The sequence below is a fragment of the Peromyscus leucopus genome, chromosome X, assembly GCF_004664715.2.
Source record: "Peromyscus leucopus breed LL Stock chromosome X, UCI_PerLeu_2.1, whole genome shotgun sequence".
Taxonomy (NCBI): domain Eukaryota; kingdom Metazoa; phylum Chordata; class Mammalia; order Rodentia; family Cricetidae; genus Peromyscus; species Peromyscus leucopus.
In genome coordinates this window covers 137,529,086-137,550,788 of record NC_051083.1, presented here as the reverse complement: position 1 = coordinate 137,550,788, position 21,703 = coordinate 137,529,086, and the positions used below count along the sequence as shown (strand labels likewise).

Sequence of the window (21,703 nt, the reverse complement as noted above, 5' to 3'; positions counted from 1 at the left end):
GAGGAATACATGTGTGTAGAAGTGAGGAAACCAGAAAGAGGTTTATGAGGGGCAGGAATAGGGCTTTAAGGAAGCACAATGAGGAGGGTAATAGAACATATGTGGAAACAGAAAGAAAATACTGAGGAGAGGTTTAAGTGGGGGGGGGGCAGGGAGATGGTGGAGCAGAAGGAATGGAGGGAGGGTAAACTGAACATAAGCATGTAGGAAAATATCATGTGGAAACTTGGTACGTTGTAAAGTACGACTTTTTTAATGGTAGAAAGTGTTTAAGAAACAATACCCGAATACACACACACACACACACACACACACACACACACACACACACACACGAGCGAGAGAGAGAGAGAGAGAGAGAGAGAGAGAGAGAGAGAGAGAGAGAGAGAATATGAATTAGATCTAAAACGTCAATATGAAAACCAGAGAACATTCACTAAGGAGAAAATTTATGAAACCACCTAAAGTAAGATGACTCTAGCAATTGCATCAGTGTGGCCCACAAGCCCCACAGCACACAAAGCATCTAATAGTAAGGATATTTCTGCCTCTGTTGAGGCTGCAGACAACTGCTCTGGAGAAATTTCTACACGGTCCTTTCTCTTATCAGAACGTCGCAAGATGATGACAGAATGGATGTGAACAATTCTGATGGTATCCATCTAAAGGAAAATCCAAAGAAATGGTTATTTCTCTCTCTGGCCAATTACATTTCTCTCTCCAATTTCCTGTAATTATAGGATTACATTTTATTATTAAAGTAGCAGTAGAGAATTTCAGTTTTGAAAACTGATGCTTTTCTTATTAATGATGCAATATTATATATATATATATATTTAAATTTATATTGTATTCTTGAGACAGAGTTTCATGTAGTCTAGGTTGGCCTCCAACTTGCTGTGTAGCTGGAGCTGGGCTTAAACTCCTGATCCTCCTGCCTGTACCTCCAAAGTGCTGGCATTACAGGCATGCATCAGTATTTCTAGTTAATAAATGTTTTCAATATACCATATCCCAATCAAGATACATATTTCAATAGTATTTAGATCAAGGATGTACTTTTTGAATAATCATCTAAGATGTGCAATATGCATTATCATATGAAGGAATATAAAACTGTTCAAATGCTAATAATATGGTTGAGGAGAAAGTATTGTACATGAAACTACACTAAAATAATGGAGAAAATCAATATTAGAGGAAATCATAAGAGTGACTTACATTAGAAAAAAATTAATCATAGAGAAGGTAGGTAAATGTTCATATTTGTTGATTGCTGTGCATGTTCATACAGAATTCCTACAGTTGCCATGTAGGTATATAAGCTACAGAAGAGGTAAAGTGTGAGTAAAATGTTTGGGAGACAGGTTGGTTAACTGATGTAGTTGTATAGCTTGAGGTGGAAAGACAGAATGAAAGGATGTACAAAGTTTCTAATATCATGTAGTAGATTTCAGGATGAACTAGAAGGAAATTAAATATGACAATGTTTTTCTGGTAGTATTTAAGCTTTGGCTCAAACAGAATCAGTTTGGAAACCATCAACAAAATTTTCATGAAGTAACAAAAAACGTATGGAGAATGGGGCCAGAGGTCTGGGCCTAAATCAAGAGGGGTGCCCACATTTAGAATAGTGTAGAGTAAAAAGGAGAAGAAAGACAAAGAAGACATAAGGAACAATGAAATGGTTCGAGTTTGGGATTGAGGTGGGGCAGTTGGCTTTCAATGACAGAAGTGGCAAGATAAAGATGAAATCTGAGAGGAAGTTTTTGACATAAGCTATGATTTCCCTACTGTACAATGACACAGCTCTTAAAATATGTTGTCTGATTTTAAATGAAACATATGATGCTCACTGTAAACAAAAGGCTTAATTCAAAAAAGGGGAGGGGGAAGAATGTGAAATATCTCAACATTTCTTAAATATTGACTACATATTGAAATAATACTTTATATAATAAAACCAAATAAAATATACCCTTATATTAACATTATTTTCATCCTTTGGCTGTAGCTACTTATTAAAGAAAATGTGGCCGGGCGGTGGTGGCGCATGCCTTTAATCCCAGCACTCGGGAAGCAGAGGCAGGCGCATCTCTGTGAGTTCGAGGCCAGCCTGGTCTACCAAGTGAGCTCCAGGAAAGGCACAAAGCTACACAGAGAAACCCTGTCTCGAAAAACAAAAAAAAAAAAAAAAAAAAAAGAAAAAAAAAAAGAAAATGTGAATATAGTTAAAAGCATTTTGGTATGAAAACCTAACTTGAATAGACAAAAGTCAAGACAAGGTATCAATTGCATAACAAATACTGACTATTCTTTTAATAAATAAAATGTTGCTTAAGGGATAACCTGTTCTTTTCATTGTTGTTGTTTGACAAGGTCTTACTCTACAGCCCAAAATGGCCTGCAACTTACTATGTAGCTTAGGTTAGCTTGAAACTCACAAAAATCCTTTGCCTGGCCTCTTGAGTGCTGAGATTACAGATGTGAGCCACTTGGCTTTATAATTTGTTGAAAACACAGATAGCTCTAGAGGGCTTATATCTCAGAAGGTTGTTATGCTTTTGTATTATTCAGTTACTTAGAGTTCCCATAAATCATGTGTTTCTATTTTATGTGGCTTTTCACATAGTCTCCCTTCTGTGTAAATATTTTCACTTGGTAATCTCTTTCATATTAAGTTCCTGACCATACTATAAATACCTAATCATTTTCCTCTCATATATATTCTTTCATAATAGATAAACACTTATTTTTGCTAGAACACACATTGTGTTCTATTTATTTTCATACTTTTCTCTTGTACTAGAATACAAGCTTCTCAAAGCAGGGACCATATTTCATTTATGACTTTCTTACCAGCAACTAATACAATGTGTGCTGGGCATAGAGTAGATGAAAAATAAAATTAGAAACAGAGACAGATGCATCCCCTCTCAAAGAATAATGAGACAAATAACTGACTTTTCAACAGGATCTATGAAATCCCAAAGATTACATCTTAGAGAACGAAAATAAAATACATGCAAACCAATAATTCTATACTCTAAGAATATATCCTTTAAACTGCAGACAAAATAAGGACATCTTCAGATGAATAATGGAGGGAATCTATTATCAGGACAGAAATGTTACAGTTCTTCAGACAGAAAAATAATTCCAAAAAATGAAGGAATGATTATGTGCCATAAAATTATTTGCATAAACACAATGAATACAGGGTGAACAAAAAAGTAATATCAATGTTAAATAAAGCTCAAAATACATATAGGATTAAAATGTATGCAATAATCCAAAAGGTAGAAGGGAATAAATTAAAATAAAAAAATGTTCAAAAGTTTTAGTACAAATACTCCTGAACCGACAATTATTCAATCAAGGAATTTTTAAACTTTACACTGATGGGGATGTGGTATATATTCAGCAGAAATTGTACTTCAAATTTAAATCTTTTCCTGGGTTGATGATAAACATGTAGCATAATAGACTTTTGCAATGCTGAGCTGCAGGTTTCAGTAAGCTATATAATCATGAAGATAAAAAATGGATAATGCACAGTGTGCTAGGATGTTTGGTCTATATTTTCAACTTACAATGAATTTATTCAAGATATAACAAATCATATTATTGGAGAGATGGCAAAAATAGTTGTATTAAACTGTAAAAAATGAAGACTACATAATGCAATATGTAGGAAAACCACTAAAAACATAAAAGACTATTATAATAAATGGAGGGTCAAGATAGAATAATAAAATATATTTGATTAACACAAAAGAAGGCAAGAAAAGAGAACAAGTAATTTAAAATAAAAAGTGGATTAAATAGAAAGCAAAAGAATGGTAACCGTAAGTCATACATATTAGTAAATACTAAAAATAACAAACTCCAAATAAAAAGATCATCAGACTGGATTTTTATATGCTGCTAAAAAGAGCTATAAATATTGGTATACAGACATGTAAAAACGAAAAAAATTTTACAAAAGAGTAGTGAGTAAAGGAAAATATAGAATTAATAATTAGGTTTTCTTCTTGAAAATGAGAGTGACAGGGGCTGGAGAGATAGCTCAGAGGTTAAGAGCACTGGCTGCTCTTCCAGAGGTCCTGAGTTCAATTCCCAGCAACCACATGGTGGCTCACAACCATCTGTAATGAGTTCTGGCACCCTCTTCTGTATACATAATAAATAAATAAATAAATCTTAAAAAAAAAGAAAGAAAATGAGAGTGACTTAAGTATAGTATTTGTAATGTGACTTTTTTAAAAAAGATTTATTTATTATATGTACTTTATGTATATGGGTTTTTGTCTGCATGTACATTTTCACACCAGAAGAGGGCATCAGATCTCATAGGACTACAGTTATATATGGTAGAGATCCACCATGTGAGTGATGGGAATTGAACTCATAACCTCTGGAAGAGCAGCCAGTGCTCTTAAACATGGAGCTATCTTTCACCCCTGTGACATTTTCTTTTAAATAGGTGAAGTGTTATGGTTAATCTGGGTTGTCAACTCGGCTGGATTGACAAGATGCCTGGAGTGAGATTAGGGAAGCTCACTTCTGGTGTGCCTGTTAAAGCATCATTTTCAGAGAAGACTGATTCACAGTAATCCAGCATGTGGATACTCCATACAGTAGTCTGGGAGCCCAGGCAGAATTAAAGAAAATTAAGAGAAAGCCTGCCAGGGCAGCCTAGCTCCATCCTTCCTGAGCTAGTGCATGTAGCACTGTCACCATCGCCCATGGCCACCAGATTCCAGAGCCTCCAGCTGTCCAATGAAGATGCACAGCAGCTCTGCTCCAGGGAGCTCCCAGGCCTGGATTGGGGCTACATCATTTGTCCTCTTTGCTCTGAACTGAATTATCCTATTCTCCACTATACAGAAAGTCAATTTTGGACCACCAGTCCTCCAACTGGGTAAGAAATCCTATAAATTGCCTTTTATAACAAGTATCATAGAGAGGGAAAGAAAGAGATCTCTATTCTATTGCTTCTGTTCCTCTAGAAAACTTTAACACAGGAAGAAAGGCAGCTTAAGTTGTTATGGTGAAGGAGTTTGTATATAAAGATAATAAGTAGATGCTTTAAGGCCTAATCGCTTGGAGAAAGGATAAGAAACAATTATTTTTATTGTAGTTTACAGAATCATTAGCTTTTGTTATATTGAAGGAAAATCTAACTGGTTTTATACAATTAGCTTAGAGAACGGCATGAAAAGTGGGGTGGCGTGCACACTCATGAGACAAGCCAGAGTGGGCTAAAAATCATGACACCATGAATAAATTGCCTATAAGAAGTATAAATAGACTACTGGGACTAGGTAAAAAGGTAACAAGAATATGAACCAAACCTCAAAGTCTTAAGTAAAGTAGGAGAAAGCCTAGATAGAAAACAGGCAGTGACAGCAAGCAGAGGAACAGGGTAATGTTGATCAGATTATTTCTATTGATCAAGTGAAGTTCCTATAAAGAACAGAAACTAACTAGGTCCCATTGTAGTGAGATTTTTCATCTGATTTTAGTAGAAAAAAATACATGCTGCACAATTACAAAGTGGATTAATATCCTGGCTGAAGTCATCAAACAGACTGCAGAAATTCCTCCCCAGCTGAAAATTTCCATCATGCAAAATTTTTATCATACATACCTTTTCTGCAACTGTGCGCATTTCAGTTCCAGTGTATGTAAATTTGGAGTCATTCCTATTGGAGATAGATTAGAAAAGGGGGGAACTAGGGTTTGGAATAGAAAAAGGAGTCAAGGGAAAATAAGATAAAACAGTTCTTGCACTGTAACCTTAGCTGAAACAAAAGAGTAGGGAAAGAGAACAGAGTAGACTCCAGGTATTAAGGAGGGGACTTGATAAACAATAAGCTATGCTTTGCTGTTTAAACAAAGGAGACCCAAAAGTTTTACCATCTCTCAAGCTTTTAAGGTACTAGTAACCTCTAGGAGCACTGTAGGGTTCACAGGGGTGGGGGTGGAATGGGTCAGAAATCCACTGATTATTTAGATGGAGGAATAGATCAACAAGGGAAAAGCCTCTCAATGTGTGGATATTATTTGCTACAATGAAAGTTACTGGCATATATATCCCTGACATTTCAGGGAAGAGAGAATGTAAAATACAAAGCAAGAAAATGGAAAGCAATAGAGCCAAATGTCAAGTATATTGATAGTCATTTTTAATAAGCTGCCTTTATTTCAGTCAACAAAGTTCTATTTGTGTACCTATCATGCAGTAGCCAATTGGGCTCCTGGAGCTCCAACAAAATTCTATTTATAAGAACTTTTACAGGTTCACTTATGATGTTGGTTCCTTCAGCCAGATTTTTCCACATGAGAGCATAAATGTCTCAAATAAAAATCATGCTATAATACAAGGTTAAAATGAATCTTTAGGGCTGTGGTAGAATTCAGATTGTATTGTTGAGGATGCTATAATATAAAGTTAAAATGAATATTTAGGACTGTGGTAGAATTCAGATTGTATTGTTGAGGGAGCTCTGTTCTGTAAATGTTAAGATACAACATGTACACACTATTACCAAAATTGTTGCAGTTCTTCACTAAGAATCAGTTTAGAGATTATAATATGATGTAAGTAAACAAATATAGTCTTACCTTATGTCATCATTCAACTGGAGTAGGAAAGAGCAGAAAACATTACTGACACATTGTTTATTAAGTTATAGGGATGCAAATTTACATGAAAATTAGGTCATATGTTCATACACAACAGCATGAAAGACTGGAAAATTCAATCTGAGCACTTTACAACTACACTGTATTTCTTCATCTACTTACACACCTCTGTAACACTTAACCACAACAGACTTTGGAGTCCACAAAACCCTTCTGACCTGAATACTTTGCCCTACTTTAAAATGTTTTAGTGATAGCTCTGCTTCCCATAGAGAAAACTGGTAGCGAGACGAGAAGTTTTAACCGTGGTCTGCTTGTTTCCTAATACCTCAATATCCTCATTATACCAGAATGTGTCTCTGGCTTGATTTTCGGCTTTGGTCACTGGTGTGACAACTCCCACCCCCGTGGGCTCATGCAGACCGCTGAGGGTTTGCAGGAACATAAGCATGGATCACAGGGCCGGAGGAAAAGGACCCCGCGACAGCATTACAAAACGCAAAGGACCTAAATCGCGTTCCTGTGGCCTCCCAGCCGCTTCAGGTACCACTGGGTACTACTGATCAGCAAGGTTTCAGCCAGGTTGGCCGACCTACTCACCTCCCCTATACATAGACCCATCACCTCCTCCTTTTCAGTGCTCAGAGCATGGTTGAGACAAACTAGGAAAGCGTCAGACTCAAGATGAACCGCTTGAACAGCTTGCAACACCTGCACCGCCATCTTTGTCGGTTCCACACGTCCGCCTACCGCCCACAGCAGCCTGGCCAACCACGTACTCCGACGCAACCTTCCCAACCGGCCGCTTGATGCTCCGCCCAGGCCTGGCCTAGCGGCGCGGCTTTCAGAGGCGGAGCCTGGGGCGCGGAGGCGGTGCCCTCCTAACAGCACCTGGGAGTCTCACTGGTCGGTCTGGGCTGGCGAAGCAGTGGGACACTGGTGGTGGCTGACAAAGGCAGTCTGCAGGGCAGTCCGGGCCGCTGGGTGGCTGGGTGGCAGGGAGGCGGTGTTTTTCCGCCAGGGCGGACGTGGGCTGTGAGCAGCTCCCAGGCGCAAGGGCAGACGCCTCCACAGTGCTGGAGCCCATTTTGCCCGCCCGCTGAGGAGAACTCTGAGCGGCCTACACGCGTCAGGGACAGCGCTTTGAGGTGACATCGCCACGAACAACGGTCTCTTTGAAAGTTGGTCCTAAAACAGTTAAGGTTTTATTTTATTTTGTTTTATTTCCAAGTCACAGCTCTTGAATCTCTCTGGACCACGTCCTGATGCTGGCCTGACCTCCTAACTTCGGTTCTAGTGACCTCGGCCTTGGATGTCCCTTGGTTCGCCTTGGGCTTGCATCGCGATCCCTGCTTGAGTGTCCCGGGGTGGGAGACCTGGAAGTTTTAGCCTAGCTGTTCCGGAGAAGGTGTAATTAGTCCAAGAAACATTATATACATGTGAGTAACCTTTTACAGAAACAGTGTTTTACTGTATCTGAAAAAGTAAGTCCAGTTTGCTTGCTGTTACTTTTTACAAAAGCTTTTAGATATATATTTGTTTGATACAGGAAAAGAAGGATTGAGGGAGAGACTTAACTTTTTATTCGGGTTTGAATGTATCACATCAAGTAACTAATTCTAGGAAATTACAAATTTCACCTGATCTCTTTCCTGGTGTCAGACATGATTAACTTATATGTAAAACTTACTTTATTTTAAAATATGCCAATGAACTAAGGGATAAATGTACAAACCTTCCTTCCAATTTACAAGTTTACCAATTACACGAGGGATTTAGTATTGATTATAAATTAAAGCAAAATATATGCCACTCAGCCTCCACAGCTGATAGCTTTTGTTTGAATTTGTTTTTTAAAACTCCTTTTAAAATTCTGAAGCCAGACAGATATGGCAGTACTGGAAGGGAACTTATTCAAGGCGCTACTTGAAGAGGTGTTGATGCTTCGCTCTTCTCTCCCAAGTCAGCTCCAACCCAAGTCTCACCACAAATACTGTCCCAAATCCAGGGCACTGTGGTGCAATATATATGCCAACAACCTCTCTTTTTACCTTATGCTTATGTCAAATCTTTCCATGATTAAGTTTCATAATGATAAAGGTTGGAGAAACTGCAGGGGTGTAATTGGACCTAGCTGCAGTTTTAATTTTATGTCTTATGTTATTTTCAGTTACTGTTCATAGCTAACATGTCCTGCCTTGGTGGGACAGCAGGAACTGCTCATCTTATTACATTTGCTTAAGGGATATTTTTGAATTTATCAATTTGTTTAGCTGCCTTCAAGAAGAAAAATACTTTTTTTTAGTCAGTCTCATATTCTAGAATGTTCATGCTACCTTTTACAGCTCCAAACATTTGACCAGAGAGGGAAATAATGATTAACATTTATAGCAAGCTAAAGATTCTACTAAGAATTTACATACATAGTGTGTATAAACTGCTTCAACTGGAATCAGGCTCTGAAATCTCTAGCTGTGTTAACTAGTTGGAATGGTTATCTAATTTCTCTGTGTCTTACTTTCATTACCTTTAATTGGGAATAATACCAATGCCCATCTCATAACATCCCATGAAGATCAAATGGGTCAATGTACCTAAACATATGTTTTTGTTTCTGTTTTTTGTTTGTTTTGTTTTTCATTTTCCAAGACAGGATTGGCTGTCCTGGAACTCTCTCTGTGGACCAAGCTGGCCTTGAACTCAGAGGTCAGCTTGCCTCTGCCTCTGAGCGCTGGGATTAAAGGTGTGCGCCACCACCACCCAGCACCTAAACATATGTTAAACATATGAGAAGTGTTTAATAAGTACGATTGCAGTCAATATGTTCATAATTTTACACCTCAGGAAAACTGAGGTAGAGAAAGATTAGGTTGTCTGAGGATCACAAAGCTTCTAAGTGGCACAAGCAGGATGCATTAATCAGCCAAGCTGATACCTGGACCTATGTTCTTTGGCAGCTGAAATCATAATTGGATGAGAATATTAAATGGCTTCAAATAATTAGCATATTCAACTTATTGATGCCATTTAAAAACTCAAATACCTCAAAATAAAGCAAATCGTACTCTTATAAAGAAAAAAATACAAAACTATTCTTCCTGTAAAGGAAAAAAAGATGGTTTTATTTAAATTACAACCAAAGGAAGCTCTTCTATTCTGAAATTCATTTAAAACCTAATTTACAAAAAGTGTCTAAAATAATGTGTCTACGTCAATATAGCTTTTGGAATCAAGGCAACTTCTATGGAGGTCATCTCTTTTAGTGGATGCTATAGCTGTAAAGTTATGCAAACATATTTTGGGTGCATTTGTATCTGAAACCGGTAGTATTTTTAAATTAAATTGCATAGGTTTATATTCCATGTATTGTATTATACTAAATTTGTAACTAAATTTATCCTGTAGTTTTAAGATATTCCTTAGTTTGGAGAATCCTGTATTTTGTGAACAAATACCATATGCCAAAAAAAAATGTTCTCTAGTCAAATAAGTTTGGGAAATATTAAACTATATAAAAATCTCTGTACAGTATAACTTAGTTGGAGTTTTTACTATACTAATATGCTTTTATGATCTCCAATGTTCCCAAACATACTTGACCAAGGAAAATGTTGGGATCAAGGGTTCTAAACAATCACATTTATGGAAATGATGTTCCATTCATCCAACATGTTATTTTTATAGACTTTGATCTAAATGCCTTTTTGCTCAGCCTTTGCATTTATCTACTGAGGGTGTTGATGTTTTCATAGTTATGTGGTGGCTTATCAGTCTCTTGATCACTGCTGTTGCCTTTCTCTGGGCCCTTATGCTCTGAATAATAGGACACAGAAATCCAGGCTAACATGCAGAGTGTTGTTCCCAGGCTCATCTTGTCAGTGCCCAGCCTGTTAACCTTTGGAGGTCACAGCAGCACACTATACTGCTTTTCTTCTGAGAATATTTTGTAGTGCCTCATAGTAATTTAGAATATCACAATCTATCTGCCTTCTTTTCCACTGGAATTATTTCCTTCCAATGTCAGTATGACCAATAAAGTTTTGTTTTTATTCAAAAGAAATTTAAATGTCAACATGTTGGTTGTTGCTAGGACCTATCTATATCTATATCTAGGACCTATCTATATCTATGAAGTTGAGATGGTCTTGAAACCCTTAACAGTTGGCTCCTGCTTTAAAAAATGCTCTGTGTGTGTGTGTGTGTGTGTGTGTGTGTGTGTGTGTGTGTGTGTGTATGCGTGCGCGCGCACGCGCACACACTCATTTTTATTTTTGTATTGGAATTTACTGGGGGTGTTGTATGTCTAAAGCTCTTCAAGAGAGGAAGAACACTTGTATTTGCTAAATGAAAAAATGGCTTACAAATGTATATCTAGAGACTCATGCATTTTAGGCAGATAGAAAGGAAGAGCAAGGGTATGCAGCTTGAAACAACCCTGGTATTTGAAAAAAAATTTTGGTTTGAATACAGTGGTAATGGTGATATTTGCTGGAACTGGTGATATAGGGTGTAGCAACTGAATGAGAAGAAGAAATTCAAGATAACTCATAGTTTTTGAGTGTACAGAAGAGTTGATATTGCCATACAGAAAGTAGAGTTTGGTTAAGGAGAAAAGGATACTAACATAAATAAGTTGGAAATGAGAGAGTACATCCAGATGAAAAGGGGAACATGTGAAAGGTTCAGAATCATAATCACTCAGGAAATAAATGGATAACTATCATACCTATTTATTTGTCACAAAAATGTGACCATATTCTCTCTCTCTCTCTCTTTCTCTCTCTCTCTCTCTCTCTCTCTCTCTCTCTCTCCCTCTCTCTCTCTCCTCTCTCTCTTCTCTCTCTCTCTCTCTCTCTTCTCTCTCTCTCTCTCTCTCTCTCTCTCCCTCTCTCCCTCTCTCCCTCTCTCTCCCTCTCTCCCTCTCCCTCGAGACAGGGTCTCCTTATGTAGTTAACCTAGGGCTTAGCTATAATATACTAGTTGGCCTCAATTTTACTATATATATAGCCCAGGCTGGCTTGAACTTTGCTCAGCTTCTGGCATGCTAAGATTGCAGGCATGCACCAACATACCCATTTTGAGACAATAGTTTTTATTACTAATTTCCTTTTAGGGGATAGGCAGAAAAACAGTGTTAAGGGGGGAAATCAGATTCAGGATGGTATCCTTGAAAGAAAGAAGAGCTAGGCTTAGCATCATTCCTTTATTTCTGGCTTCTCATTCCACATCATGATTGACATCTGGTTTGCTCTGGATAGTATCACGTTGAGGACTCTAACAATCTCCCAAATTATGCTTCATTTCCCTTCCCATTAATAGCTACTTATTGGGAATGGGGGGGTCTCTATTATGGGACAGATACCCACTGATGTATTTGTGCTCTGTAAAAGATAGAAATACAGTGAATCTGCATCATGATGCTATGAGTGATTCCCATGAGATTCTGTTCATGAAAAATGCATCTGAAGTTATGAGATCTAAAGCTGGACGTAGGACTATTATGGAGAGTTTCCTTGCCACCCCAAACTTTGAGAACTGTGCTTTATTTACATCTTTTAAAGAGCAGAGAGATATTTTTGACCTTCTAGTTTGTAGAGTAAAAATTTACAACTATGCCTCTTAGAAAAACAGGCTTCTGTGACATCCTACTTAAGTGAAACAGGGAGCTAGATGGATGGCTGTTGTTTGCTTTCAGAAAGTCATGAAACTACACTAAATATTTTTCCTAAAATGAAAATCCCTTTCTGGATAAGCCTCACTAGTTATAAATAACTTTTAATATAAAAAGATAGGTATTTCTTTTACCCTTGTAACAAACTTAGTCTCATTTTAGAAAGCCATATACATCATTGAGAATCTTTTATAAAATGTAAACTGCTTGGGAGTGGCTTTTATCTGAAGAATATGGCATGCATGTGTCTGTTTCACTACTTTTCTGCCAAAATCATGTATCCTTAGGTACACTTTTGCGCATTTTCTATTGCTAACACACTACCATTGAATACTGCTTTGTAGATGCAAAAGAGAGAAAAACCAATGCCCAGCCTCCTGCAGTTCTCATCTCATCTCCCCACAGAATGAACTTAGAATTCTTGAGTGCTTTGCCATACAAAGTTTGCATTACCTAGGCTTTGCCTGAGTGTCACTTCAGTTTCATTTTCAGAAAACTTAAGATGCCATTTGATATGTGTAGGTTTACAAATAGGTATGTATGAGGTTTGGTTCTGGTTGGTGGTTGCTAGTCCCAGGTCACCTTGCTCACTAGTGAGTTCATACAAACCTCAAAAGTCACACCTGTGTCCTGTGCGCGGATGCTGCAGGCTTAGGTGGAGAAAAGCAGGGCTAGAATTGGAACCCAAAGCCCAGAATGGCAAGAGAGGATGTGGGGGCTCCACCCGATCATCTCTGGGTTCACCAAGAAGGTGTCTACCGCGACGAATATCAGCGCACATGGGTAGCTGTGGTGGAAGAGGTAACTGCTTTAATTTAAAAAAAAAAATTTTTTTTTGCTTTTGCTTTTAAGTAACCTGGTTTCTATCTAGTCTCAATATTCTGATGTCTTTGGTTTTATCTTTGATCATTCCTGTTAGGAGACAAGTTTCCTAAAGGCTCGAGTCCAGCAAGTTCAGGTTCCCTTAGGTGATGCAACTAGGCCAAGTCACCTTCTTACTTCCCAACTACCTCTCATGTGGCAACTCTACCCAGAGGAACGCTACATGGATAACAACTCTCGCTTGTGGCAGATTCAGCATCATTTAATGGTACACATTTTGCTCAATCATTTTCCCTTATACTGGGGATCTTACAATGGAGTGCTTTATAAACTTTTTTTTTTCTGATAGGTGAGGGGAGTACAGGAACTACTGCTTAAACTTTTGCCTGATGATTAACCTGGTATGTATTTCTATTTTTTTTCTCCTTCTTCCCCTTCTTTGTTTTCACTCTATTCAGTTGTAATAATTTGAATGATTTTTTTTTTCAGGTGCTGGAATTCTAAGAAGATATGTTCCTCTGTTCTATTCACATCATTCACCACTACAGTGCTCCTACCCTTGGGTCTGGGTGGGGAGAGAGTAGTTTGAAAAACTACAGAAGTTTAGGAAGGGTCATGAAGAACACTGCCAGTGACACTTCAGAGAGAGGGTTACACCGGGCAGAAATCAAGCCAACAAAAACATTTAGTCAGGAAATGTAACTTGAAATTGACTCCTCTGGAAATTGCCATAGAACGTTTAATGGACTTCATCGGTTGAACCTGGGATCTGGTGAATCCCACAAAAATCAGCACATGCTACAGAACAGATGCCCTCATCACCAAGGACTTGGTACTTATTTAGAGAGAAGAGAGCAGCCTCTAGCAGCATCAACATGTATTTGTTGCTTATTTCCCCTGCAGCAAATCACCTGCCTTTCCTTCTTCCATCCTGTAAATATCTGAGGTTTTGTTCTAGTGTTTCCCATCCCAGTACTGACCTAATTTGGATCTACTGAGAACTTAAGGAGTTCTGGGAGGAAAAGGTTATTTGTACTGACTGATAAAATTAGTTTCAAAGGCTCCTGTGCCTTTCTTCTTTCTGAAACCTGTGTCTTTGAATTGTTTTTACAAGTTTCTCATCAAAATCTTGTGAATCTAAATTCTTTGATTACAAATATTTTATATATTTGGCTTCCATTTGACCTCAATAGATAATGTTAACTTTAATTGGCACTTTTCTCAAGAGGTAATAGCAACTAACATTGCTAATTCCAGGGAAAGTGTTTCTTTTACTTGTAAAAATTTTCCTGAATTAAAGCAGTCATGACAGTTTATGTACATTAAAGTAAGATTTTGCTTTTTAAAGTATGTCTTGGGTCCAGAGCAATGGTGCATGTCTATAATCCCAGCTATTTGGAAGACTGAGGCAGGAGGATCACTTCACCCAAGGAGTTTGGTGCCAGCCTAAGAAACATAATGAGGCTCTGTCTTAAACAAAAAAGCACTTGGGTATAATAGCTACTGTGTATTGAGTTCTTGATACTTTCCAGTTACTATTCTGTGCACTTTATATGTTTTATCATGTTTAGTTCTTCCATCAGTTCCTTGAGGTACGTATAATTCCTATTGACATGAATAATGAAAAAAAAAATGTTCAAGTGTAATCATTTACCAAGGGTTTCTTTTGTGAATCATAGAATCAGGCATTGGGCCAGGCCTTTAAAACAGTGGTGTCATTCTGACATTTGCTTACAATATTCAAAATGAGTAGACTGAATTTTTTCATGTCTATATCTTCCATACTTGAGATGGAAATATAAAAATATAGTTAATTTATCATATGAATTGAGAAAGAGTATTTTTAGTGCAACTGTTTTTTTAACAATTGTAAGGTCATTCGACTTGCCCCAGAATAAAATTCTATGTAGATAGGCTTCAAAGTCTTTATAACTAAAAAAAGTAACATTTTAATATTTTTTTTTTGTTTTAGTTTTCTGGATATGCCACAAAAGGATCCATGTCAGAAACAAGCCTGTGAAATACAGAAATGTTTACAAGGTAGTATATAGATTTTTTTAAAAAAAATATTTTTAAACTTTATCAACTAACTGTAAGAAACTAATGATATTACCAGCAACTTTCATTAACTTTAATTAAGTAATTATGAATCTTTTCTTCTTTGTATTATGAAATGTTTAGAATATTAAAAGAGTTGTTATGTAGGGAATGGGAGGCTCTCTTCAGTGGTAGAGCACTTGCCTAACATGTGCAAAGCCCCAAGGGTTCTATCCTCAGCACCACATTTACACAAAAAAGTGATTTCATTTAAGCTATGGGTTATTGAGTTCCATTGTACATTAGAATTACCTAACATTTTTTGTTGTTGTTTTGTTTTTTGAGACAGGGTTTCTCTATGTAACAGCCCTGGCTGCCCTGGAACTCATTTTGTAGACCAGGCTGGCCTCTAACTCAGAGGTCCCCTGCCTCTGCCTCCCAAATGTACCTGGAGAACTTTAAAACTTGTTTAACACACTTAAAGCAGACTTCCTGGAGGTAGGGTCTGAGCAGGAATCATTTTACAAAGCTAACCAAGTGATTTTAATGCACAACCCCAGCTAAGAATTACTGAGATAGCCAGGCTGTGGTGGTACACGCCTTTAATCCCAGCACTGAGAGGCAGAGGCAGGCGGATCTCCGAGTTCAAGGTTAACCTGGTCTACAAAGTGAGTTCCAGGACAGCAAGGACTAAACAGAAACCCTGTCTTGAAAAGTCAAAAAAAAAAAAAAAAAAAAAAGGAAAGGAAAAAAGAATTACTGAGCTAAGCAAAGTCCTTCTATGAAAAGACTGGTTTGGAGTTGAGGATATGGGGCATCTGTGTCAAAACTCAGGTGGCTATAGCTGTGTGGTTTACTCATAGTATGCTGACTTTATCAGTTCTAAAGCTTTTCATGGAGCCTTAGGCTTTTCTAAGTATAGAATCATATTTATAAACATAAATAATTTGACTTCCTGCTTTCCTATTTGTATTTATTTTATTTCTTTCTCTTGCCTGATTTCTCTGCTGAACATTTCAAGTACTATATTAAGTAAAGGTAGAGAGAATGGAAACCCTTTTCTAGAGGAAAAAGTTGCCTTCAGTTTTCCCTTATTCACTATGATATTGGCAACAGGTTATATTTAGCATTTATTCTGTGAAGATACAACCCTATTATACCTAGTTTCTTCAGGGTTATTTTACATGAAAGGATGTTAAATTTTATTGAAGGCCTTTTTCCTACATCTATTGAGGTGTTAGTGTGGTTGTTTTGACTCTATTTATATATTGTATTTATTGATTTATGTATGTTGAACCATATTTGCATCCTTGAAACAAAACCAGCTCTTTTCGTTGGTATCACTGAATTAAGTTTTAAAGTCATTAACTTAGGCTTTCTACATGTATGTTCGTTAAAGGATCTTTGATGTATGTATTTTACTGTTTTTACTCTTTGTTCTTTTGGGAGCCCGCCACCCAGCTCCAAAGTAAATTACACATGGGGGCTTATTGTTAATTATAAATGGCCAGCCTTAGCTTGGCTTGTTTCTTGCCAGCTTTTCTTGACTTAAATTATCCCATCTACTTTTTGCAACTGAGCTTTTCTTGTTCTCTTACTTCTATAAATCTTACTGTGTGACTTGCTGTGTGGCTGGGTGGCTGGCCCCTAGTGTCCTCCTCTCCTTGTTCTCTTGCTCTTTATTCTCCTCCCAGATTTCCCTTTCTATTTATTCTCTCTGCCTGCCAGCCCCAACTATCTTTTCTCCTGCCTCACTATTGGCCATTCAGCTCTTTATTAGACCATCAGGTGTTTTACACAGGCAAAGTAACACAGCTTCACAGAGTTAACCAAATGCAACAAAAAAGAATGCAACACATTTTGCATCATTAGGAGGGAGGAGGTGGGATCTGTGGGTGGTATGTAGAGTGAGTAGAAAATTTCTTAATAAAGAAAAATGAAAAAAAATTGCATCATTAAATATTCAGCAGCATAAACATATGTAACACATCTTAAAATAATATTCCACAACAATATTGGTTTTGTAAAATAAATTTGGAAGAATTCTTTCCCTTTTATTTTTTTGTATATGGTATTTGACCTGCACATATATCTGTGCATCACATGTGTGACTGGTGCCCATAGAGGCCAAAGGAGGGTTTTGAATTTCCTAGAACTGGAGCTACATACAGTTGTGAGCCATCATATGGGTACTGTGAATCAAACCTAGACCCTCTAGAATAGTGGCCAGTGCTCTTAACTGCTGACTTATCTCTCCAGCTCCATTCTTTCCCTTTCTATTTTATGGTCTAGTCTGAGGACCATTGGTGTTAATTTTTTGTTTTTGTTTTTGTTTTCAAAATAGTAGTTGTAGACCATCTGCATAGCATGCACAAAGCCCTAACTTCAATCTCTACTACCACAAATATGTCAGGATCTGTGCTTTTCTTTGATGGGAGGTTTGTTTTGTTTTGTTTTGTTTGGTTTATTTTACTTTCTTTTTTTTTTTTTTTCGGTTTTTCGAGACAGGGTTTCTCTGTGTAGCTTTGCGCCTTTCCTGGAACTCACTTTGTAGCCCAGGCTGGCCTCGAACTCACAGAGATCGGCCTGCCTCTGCCTCCCGAGTGCTGGGATTAAAGGCATGCGCCACCATCGCCCGGCTTATTTTACTTTCAGTTTCATTGCTTGCTATTGATTTATTTAGATTTTTCATATTTGGGAGTTCAATTTTGATAGGTCATATATGCAGAAATTTGTCCATTTTCTTAGACTTTCCAATTGACATATTTTTCAAAATATTCATTAATTATTTCAGTTGTTTTTAGTGTAATATTCCTTTTGTCTCCTATTATTATTATTGCTTATTATTATTGTTGCTGATGCTGTTGTTGTTGTACTGGAAGTTGAACCTGGGGCCTTGTGCAAACATTCTACCAATGAGTTATATTCTCATGTCTCTTGTTACTTTTTAAATTTTGAAGTTATCCTGTCTAGCCTTGAAATCACTCAACAGCCCAGGTAGGTCTTGAACTTGAGATCCTCCTGCCTCAGCCTCCTGAGTATTTTAGGATTATAGCTCCATGCCACTGGGCTTGGATTTTAATTTTATGAATTTGAATCTGAGTCTTCTTTGTTTTGATTAGCTTATTTGTCAATTTTGTTTCCTTTTAAAAAGTCAACAGTTTCATTGATTCTTTGTATTTTTTGTGTTCTCCATTAATTTTCTACTTGATTTTTTATTTTCTTTCCATCTATTACTTTTGAGTTTGGATTGCTCTTGTTTTTTTTCTGAAATCTTGAGATACATTCTTAGGTATTTATATGAGATCTAATTTTTTAATATGGGCACTTATAAATTGTGAGTTAAAATGCACTATAGATCAAATAGACTTAACAGACTTCTAGAGAATATACTATCTAACAGCAGCAGAATACATATTATCTTCATCAGCCTATGGAACTTTCTCCAAGATAGATCAGGATGGCTGGCTAAAGGGTATGTTATTCCCCATTCCAAGAACTTTTTGTATATATAGCCAGCCTGAGCCACCACTAGTCCATGTTTATATGTGGCCAAGTGAGGATTCACTTGAGGCCCTCAGTCTGTGTAGCTGGGAGACTGACAAATGGCCTAGCCACATACTATATCCCCAGTGCCTCTGAGTTCTGAGCTGGGGGTGGAGGGATGCAGGAACTAAGCAATCCACAGGTGTTGGTCTTGGCACTCTCAGCCTTAGAACCCATAGTAAACCACACGCCATGAACACCTTACCTTTATGTTTTATAACCCTTTCAAAACCTAAAAAAAATTGTTAGCTCCTACTTTTATTTTTAAAGAAGGGGGATTAAATTTGGCATTCAAGCTTCAGTTTGCTATGAAACTATGAAAAATGTGGGTTATATGCATTTTTTCTAATTTATCACATTACAAAATGGGACTAGTGGCCACTAATCATATCGAAAACTACTGCCAAAGGCACTTAACTAAAACAGAAATTATATATTAAAATAGCATTCAACCACTTATAAATTGTGATTTTCTTCCTATTAGATCTTTAGATAGTTATTAATGAATTCTCCTTTTACTTCTTGACCTGTTGACAGATTTGTAAATCAGAAAGAATTCAATAGAGTTGGGTATATCTTCTAGGTGCTAAGTGAAAAGTGTTGGAAAATGCTTAATTACCTTGTACCTTCTTAGTTCTATGAGATCATTAATAAAACTTGCCTGTTTTTCAGCCAACAACTATATGGAATCGAAGTGTCAGGCTGTCATCCAAGAACTTCATAAGTGTTGTGCTCGATATCCCAAGGGAAGATCTCTTGTCTGCTCAGGATTTGAGAAAGAAGAAGAAAACCTGACACTAAAGTCTGGATCCAAGTAAAGTTGTGTTGAGAAGTTAAATTCTGCTTCATGTTTCCCTTAAGTATGTTTTATTTACTACCCCTTCTCCATGCCAGGTAGCAGCAAATAGCAAATGAAAAAGTCAATTGTAAGAGTTAGCAAATATGCCATTTATGCAAAATAGACCAAAATAACCTATGTTAGAAAATAAATATGTGTAATGTAAAAGGGAGCTGCTAAAATAAACCTGTTTTACGTGAAAATTTTGGTTACTGAATGTATTTTAAGAGACTATTAGATTCAGGTATTAATGAATTCTTTAATTCCTGAAATCAGACCGTTATCTGTATCTTGACCTTGTTTGCCAAATCTTGGATCTCTGTTGAATATAGATGAGATGTGGGGCGTTTACCCACCAACCCCACAGCTTCCCAGAGTTTTCTTGAGTATGAGCAGCATGAAATATTAGATAGAAGGATTTATTGCGGAGATAAACAGATCCCCCAGCACAGCCAAGTGCAGACCATCTCAGACACCTGCACTCAGGCCCGTGGTCCTAATCATCCTCTATGTGGACCTGCTGAGTAAAGCCATGAGGAACCTGAGTGCAGGCTCCCAAAGGTCCTCCTTTCTTAATATATAAAAAAATAACTATTAATGGCTTACAGCAATTTCTATAGCTGTTACACCTCCCAATATGGGAGTAGAGGATGATAAAGATGTCATTTCTCTTTTGAATTAGATCCAAGGTGACGACTACAGCAGTCTTAGCTGCCTCAAGCCCTTTCTAAACCAAAAACTCTCTCTTTTTTTTTTTTTTTTTTTTTTTTTTTGGTTTTTCGAGACAGGGTTTCTCTGTGTAGCTTTGCGCCTTTCCTGGAACTCACTTGGTAGCCCAAGCTGGCCTCGAACTCACAGAGATCCGCCTGGCTCTGCCTCCCGAGTGCTGGGATTAAAGGCGTGCGCCACCACCGCCCGGCCTAAACCAAAAACTCTTAAGGTGAATACAAACTTAAAGAATCCCTTAGCTTCATCATTACCATTAACAGATTAACATTAATATTGCTATACTTAGTCACAATTCTCTCAATCTTACAACTCAAAGCAAACTCTTAACAGAACCATTTGAATTAGCATATATGGTGCTATATATAGTTAACAATTTTCTCCGTCTTACAACTTTAACTCAATTTGAATTTTCTTGCTAACAGAACATAGGAAAAACCTCGATGTATTCACATCAAACTTAAATATTTCCTTAACTCCACAAAACCAGGGTGTATTAATATCAATAGGTTTCTGCGAACATAATTCAATCTCATAACTCCTCCTTTTCTTTATAATTTTTTAAACAAAATCTCAAACCGAGTTAGAGGAACCCAAACTTATACAATTCCTACAAACCCATATTGAAAAGCAATATTTTCTTTCTTTCTTTCTTTCTTTCTTTTTTTTTTTTCAAGACAGGGTTTCTCTGCGTAGCTTTGCACCTTTCCTGGAGCTCACTTGGTAGACCAGGCTGGCCTCGAACTCACAGAGATCTGCCTGGCTCTGCCTCCCGAGTGCTGGGATTAAAAGCATGCCCCACCACCACCCATCACGAAAAGCAATATTTTCAATCTAACCATTAACACTTTGAAAACTTTTAGCAAAACATCCAAAAGCAGTTTCTTAATAAAACTCTTTACACACATTAAAAGTAGTCTCTTAGTATACCCCATTTGCATTTCTTACTAACAAAACATGACTTTAATCCACTCAAAGAAAATATTTTTTAAATTAAATAGACTAAGGAATATTAACTCTCCCTTTTATATTTTTTAAGCAAAATCTCAAGCCTAGTTATAAAACCCAAACTTCTGTCTATACAGTTCCATTTGTAACACAAAACCAGTTTCATAAGTAATTCCATTTTTACATAAACAGTTCCACAAAACAATTCATGAATCATCAGTTAATAAAGCATATATGCATACACAAAACTGCATCTTGATTCTAGGTAGAAATAAATTTCTTCATTTAAATAGTTCCATTTTTAACCCAATTCCAGCAAACAGTTCCTAGGTCATTACTATGAATAAACTCAAAATTGTCCCATTGCAATGAAATCTCTATTGTTCAGTTTATTAATTCTCAAAATTCAAATGATAAATGCTGGTACTAGCCTTCCAAATATGAAGAAATTCATAACTAAAATC

The 21,703-nt window shown here is 37.1% G+C and overlaps 3 protein-coding genes across 11 annotated transcripts in view; 2 read left to right on the top strand and 1 right to left on the bottom strand.

Moving 5' to 3' along the window:
• Positions 1 to 7,464, bottom strand: part of Brcc3 (BRCA1/BRCA2-containing complex subunit 3) — a 43,478-nt gene extending 36,014 nt beyond the window's left edge. Inside the window, exons 1-4 of one of the 3 annotated variants that reach the window (XM_028888483.2) lie at positions 7,252 to 7,464; positions 6,631 to 6,647; positions 5,654 to 5,708; positions 543 to 662 (exon numbers count right to left, since the gene is read on the bottom strand). In XM_028888483.2, coding sequence (XP_028744316.1) covers positions 543 to 662; positions 5,654 to 5,708; positions 6,631 to 6,647; positions 7,252 to 7,374 — 315 coding nt within the window. In that variant the 5' untranslated portion in view covers positions 7,375 to 7,464. The remainder of the gene's footprint in view (positions 1 to 542; positions 663 to 5,653; positions 5,709 to 6,630; positions 6,648 to 7,251) is intronic. The other 2 variants (XM_028888482.2, XM_037199376.1) reach the window with 2 other exon arrangements.
• A 51-nt stretch (positions 7,465 to 7,515) lies between these two features.
• On the top strand, positions 7,516 to 14,460 carry Mtcp1 (mature T cell proliferation 1). Of its 2 annotated transcripts, none has more exons than XM_037199377.1 (5): positions 7,516 to 8,090; positions 12,972 to 13,123; positions 13,242 to 13,412; positions 13,494 to 13,545; positions 13,634 to 14,460. In XM_037199377.1, exons 2-4 carry the CDS (start codon positions 13,019 to 13,021, stop codon positions 13,539 to 13,541), a joined length of 324 nt encoding a protein of 107 aa, XP_037055272.1. In that variant the 5' UTR covers positions 7,516 to 8,090; positions 12,972 to 13,018; the 3' UTR covers positions 13,542 to 13,545; positions 13,634 to 14,460. The 2 variants fall into 2 exon arrangements, with proteins under 2 accessions (XP_037055272.1, XP_028744317.1); XM_028888484.2 differs by having other exon boundaries at positions 8,004 to 8,090; positions 11,587 to 13,123.
• On the top strand, positions 7,516 to 19,768 carry Cmc4 (C-X9-C motif containing 4). Of its 6 annotated transcripts, none has more exons than XM_028888487.2 (3): positions 7,516 to 8,090; positions 15,117 to 15,184; positions 19,400 to 19,768. In XM_028888487.2, exons 2-3 carry the CDS (start codon positions 15,127 to 15,129, stop codon positions 19,543 to 19,545), a joined length of 204 nt encoding a protein of 67 aa, XP_028744320.1. In that variant the 5' UTR covers positions 7,516 to 8,090; positions 15,117 to 15,126; the 3' UTR covers positions 19,546 to 19,768. The 6 variants fall into 6 exon arrangements, with proteins under 6 accessions (XP_028744320.1, XP_028744321.1, XP_037055274.1 ...); XM_028888488.2 differs by having other exon boundaries at positions 7,763 to 7,847; XM_037199379.1 differs by lacking the exon at positions 7,516 to 8,090 and adding an exon at positions 13,326 to 13,412.
• Positions 19,769 to 21,703: the final 1,935 nt, after the last annotated feature.